We start from the raw sequence: 4908 nt of genomic DNA, 5'->3' as shown, positions 1-4908 counted from the left end.
TGTAGTACAACTTTTTATTTAAAAAAGAATGCTGAAACCCCTAAACAAAAAACAAACAAATATATTGCCAATGTGTGTCATAGCATCATAGTAGGTATAGTTCAGTTTTTATTTCAAGTAACACCTTGGGATTCCTTTATCAAACAACCAACAGATAACTAGTGGCCCCTATTGCTCTTTGTCTGTGTGAGATGGTAAACGTGCCCTCGTTGACACACTGTCAAACTCACAACCAACTCAATGAACTTTAGGACCCCCAAAGAACAGAGCAGAATAAAACACAGGCACACACAGACAAAGAGGTTCTCCTCATCTGTTGAGTTGTTTGATTTCAATCCATCATAAAGTTCAGTCTTGACCACTTTTTGAACACTCTGAGGAGATTTGTGAGTTGAACAATTAAACAGAATATATTGTACATAATCACCCTTTTTTCCTTTCTTCCAAACTACGTCTGAGAGACCTTTTTCAGAAGCTATAAAGACTAATTTCTACTCCAAGACATGATGCCTCATATCCAACCCTGTCACAATTACCACGGTGGGGTAGATATGGTACAAAAACATGCACATATACATACATATATATATATATATATATATATATATATAAATGAAAAATTTATGAAAAAACGTTTTAACTGTAGGACCAGCCTTTATATTTTTATTTCGATTGTTAATGATTTTCATTTTGTTCCCCAGTAAGGTCTATACAACCTTTAGGAAATGCGCTTTATAAAACAGTAGTGTATGACGCCGGGAACTTGGGTTCAATTCCAAATACACAGACAGAGATTTGTTTAAGACAGCCATATTGTTTTCCTTGTAAACCCACACAGTGGAAAAAAATGAAGAATTGTCACAGTACAGTCTCAAACAAAATCACACTTACAAAAAATTGACTAGTATAAAAGTCTTGACGTTGAATATCCCTCTATTACCATTACTCCCTAAAACTTAACTTGAGAATACACAAAAAAAGCATTTTGTGTTATGTGTAGGATTTTAAAGTAAAAGTGTTGTATGGCAGTTCGAATTTGGCAGGTTTGCACTTAAAAAGTTAAATCAATTTAATTTTAAAAAGGTATTTTCAATTATTATTATTTACTTTTGTAACATTTATAAAAAAAGAAAAGAAAAAGAATATGGATCAATGTTGCCTCTGGCTTAAGTGCGGATCTTACATCAAAAACCCCTATCAAGAAAAGGAATATAAATAAAAAAGCATAGTGGTAAAACAGCATAGCAGCTAAATGATAGGACAGATATAAAGCCTTCCACTATAAAGGGATATACTTGGATAAAAAATTATTACAAATCAAATCATTGACAATAATAAACAGTTACAAACAAGTCATAAGGAACGAAATAAGAAATAATTATTTGGACGGCTAAACTTTGCATAACAAAAAATCGTAACCAGACTCCATAGAACCAAACTACATATTCGACTTCACTTTAGACATAGACAATAGCCTATAAATAAATGCTTGATTTATTTCTCGGTTTCAACTGCTTTACTAATGTGTCCGTCAGTAATATCTGTGTGTGAACCCCGTACAGTTACGGTTTGCCGAAGATATTTATATATATATATATATATATATATGTATAGATATAAAGTTATGATAATAATATATAATATATAATTACTAGTAACTTTTGACGGCAGTATGTTTGAACAAAACAATTCAATTGTAAAATACAAATTCCACGTAAAAAAATATGACTAATTATTGCTAGAACTGGTTCTTTGGGAGAGCTACACCTCTGTAAGTAAAAGGTGGTGTAAGCTGTCTGAAATGTGGGGGGTGTTGTTTATTTGTATGTCGTTTCTAGGCGACCGCATAACCAGAAACTATAAAACAAGGAAATAGCTTCAATGTTGAGGTTGCACAAATGGCACCTCTCAACCCTTTTTTTACATTTCTATCTCCCTCAGAATCCTGAATGAGGAATATCTGATAAACTAAACAGCTGATTCAGGAATTTGGGATATGGTTTGTGGTTCAATTGTCAAAACTGAACAAGAATGCACACTATTTAATGATATATATCTGTCAGGCCGCGAACGTTACCATGAGGGTCGCCGGCGTGCACGACCCATCAGTTGCGTCGGGAATAACACACTCAATGTGTTCCGTCTGCACGGCTTCTAGGGTTGGGAGGGGGGTTTCAAAAGTGGTACGACCCAGGCATGGCAGGGTACAGGTAAACAGGATCATGCCACCCAGGAGCACGCACCCCCCGCTGAAGTAGAATGCAATGTCAAAGGAGAGGGTCAGGTCGTAGAAGCAACCTAGAAAAGAGAGAGAGAAAGCATGAGCGTCAGAGAGACAAAATCACACAGATAGCTAAGGTCAATATTATCCCGGGTTAATATTAAATCATTTAACGGAGCTTGATAACACAACATTATTGTGTTTTACTGTCATCAATAATACATACAAAGTAACATATAAAATCCTAACACGTAACAATCATTACCCGCAACCAGCTGGTAACTAGCTGCGCTTTAGGAAAAGAACCCATTCAAACTATACCATCTATTTCCCTCTGGGGAATGACCGCCGTTGTTGTCAACAAATGAGTGAGCTAATTGGTCCATGGCCTACCTACGACTGGAGGCCCCAGGGTGATTCCCAGGCCTCCGAAGAACATGAGGACGCCGTGGGCTTCAGAGAGCTTCTCCTTGCCCACTATCTCGTTGGTGATGTACGGGGTCAGCGACCAGTTGCCGCCCAGGAAGCCCATCCACACAGCCAGGATCTGCAGCCCCAGGTAGAACCTGCACGCAGAGGTCAAGAGGTCACTCAGCATTCTGAGCATGCATTCTTTGCATGCTGAGAATGTATGCCCCCGAGGTATTCTCAGAACAGAGCTCCTCTGAAAATGCTGGGTTGCGTCGCCATTATTGGCATGTCAACGCTGTGCCACTAATGTGTGGACAGGAAGTATCCCGAAGGTATAAAGATTGATGTCATCGTTTACGAGTGGACAATCGTGTGGATGGTGGCTTTGGAGCACCTACCGTTCATTAGCATGGCAGCGACAAATCAATCACATTAAAAACAATTCCACATTTACTAACAATAAGCATTCATGTAAAATAAAAGCAGATTTTTTCCCCCAGATTATTATCAAGTTGAGGTTACTAAAGGAAAAAGGAAAAGAAGGTCAATATGTAAGTAGGAAACAAACAAACGTCAAAAAACAACCAAGCTTCCAGACCAGTCTGTGTGCTTACTTGGTGAACGGTATGAGCAGCAGGCCCAGCCCGCTGCCCACCATGGTGAAGATGAAGAGGGGGATGCTGTGGACGAAGGGCAGGTCCACCATCGCTCCCAGGCCCAGCTTGCCAAAGCCGCTGGCGATGGCGACCAGCGACACCAGCGGGAAGGTGGCGGTGCCCTCCTCTGTGAGCCCCTGGCTCCGGGCTACGTCCTCCATGAAGAGCAGGGTGGGGAAGGCACCTATGGAGTGGGGGGGTGAGCAGTTTAGCGGGCCACCGATGACTGACAGCGCCTGGCAGCTGTGGGGGGTGGGGGGGAGGAAAGCGGTTAGAATTTGTTTTTGTTTGTTTTCTGTTGTCGGTTATTTAGTGGCTTCTATTGACACACCGGGCAGTATCTGGATAACCGTTCCATGACCTGGTAGGTTTAAGGAAGTGTGTATAGACACAGTATTGTTCTTGGACCGGGATGGGCCCCTCCTTATTTGTATTTAGGCTGAATTACCTTCACAGCCTGTCAAGGTACCTTACAAAATACAGAACGTAACGAAAAAGGTCACATGATCAAGGATTTGTTCCTGTCCCTGTGTCTGTTCACATGTGTGGGGGTGGGGGTGTGGTTGTGGTTTACTGGTTCATCGGGTGGCAGCTTAAGCATGCAAGTGTGAAGACGACCAGCTGCCACCTTGCTCTCGGTTACGCACTACAACGCCTGTGAGTGTCTGTGACCTCAATATAATTCACCACCAATGACAACAGCCAAACAGAAACATTTATGCACAAAAATATGTGAAATATATTTGATTGGTAAACGTTTTGTCATTGCTGGAAAACATAGAAAATGTAGAATAAGACTTACCAAGGGCGAAGAGGAAGAAGGAGATACACAGGGCCATGAAGACTCGGTTCTGGAACACCGCTGATGTAGAGGACATGCATCTAGAGAGAGAGAGAATTCGAGAGACATAAATAGAGAGATATGAAGCGAGAGTGAGGAGTGTGGGCGAGCGAAGTGCCAGAGGAAACCAATGTCGGGAACGATAACTCATTTCATAGAACACAGAGAGGGTGAACTGAAAAAGTGACCCATGCCACATTGTGAGGTCACCGGGTTAAACGTGCTCCTGGTGGTTGCTGAGGGGAAGGAGCTTTGTACGCGTGGCGGGATCGTGTGTCACATGAACTGGAAGTCGGCCTCACACATACCTTGAATAATCCCTCAGCCTGCTCTTTATCTGCCGGACCAGGTCCGCAAAGTCGCGAGCCCTCCTCCTCTGGAACGGCTCCTTCGTCTCCACGGTGAGCATCACGGCGTCCTTGGTCAGCAGAGGCTTCTGATTGGCCGGGGCCTCGTCCGGGCCCGGCTTCTCCGACAGCCTCGCGGCCTCGGCCCTCTCCAGGAGGGCCGCGCGCTGCTTGAGGTAGTACTTGGGCGGGGTCAGGGGTCGCATGGGGCCGGCGCAGGCGATGATGTTGAGGGACACGGCGCCCACGATGAGTAGGCAGCCGCTGACGCCCAGCAGCTCGATCAGCTTGGTCTGCAGCGTGGCGTAGAGGAAGCCGCCCATGCTGGAACCTAGCCCACGAGACATTGGCGCACACACCGTTGATTGACAAGCCAAATAAGCCAATCCACTTTGGTCTGAGTATCGGTAAAAGGAGATGGATTTATTGAAT

The 4908-nt window shown here is 43.3% G+C and overlaps 1 protein-coding gene across 1 annotated transcript; it reads right to left on the bottom strand.

Moving 5' to 3' along the window:
* LOC132446287 (monocarboxylate transporter 9-like) lies at positions 1-4838 on the bottom strand. Its single transcript, XM_060036502.1, has 5 exons — positions 4438-4838; positions 4091-4170; positions 3247-3472; positions 2615-2787; positions 1-2298 (listed from the first exon to the last, which is right to left on the bottom strand). Exons 1-5 carry the CDS (start codon positions 4821-4823, stop codon positions 2060-2062), a joined length of 1104 nt encoding a protein of 367 aa, XP_059892485.1. The 5' UTR covers positions 4824-4838; the 3' UTR covers positions 1-2059.
* Positions 4839-4908: the final 70 nt, after the last annotated feature.

Source organism: Gadus macrocephalus, chromosome 18, assembly GCF_031168955.1.
Source record: "Gadus macrocephalus chromosome 18, ASM3116895v1".
In the NCBI taxonomy this organism is placed as follows: domain Eukaryota; kingdom Metazoa; phylum Chordata; class Actinopteri; order Gadiformes; family Gadidae; genus Gadus; species Gadus macrocephalus.
This window is presented reverse-complemented; position numbering and strand designations above follow the sequence as displayed.

Bases quoted from the DNA above. Each gene is read 5' to 3' on its own strand.
- LOC132446287 (XM_060036502.1), bottom strand. From the start codon at position 4,823: ATGTCTCGTGGGCTAGGTTCCAGCATGGGCGGCTTCCTCTACGCCACG. The intron at 2,788-3,246 runs GTAAGCACACAG...CTCTGCGTGCAG, and splicing joins CTGCTCATACCGTTCACCAA to GTTCTACCTGGGGCTGCAGA. The intron at 2,299-2,614 runs GTAGGCCATGGA...TCTCTTTTCTAG, and splicing joins CCTGGGGCCTCCAGTCGTAG to GTTGCTTCTACGACCTGACC.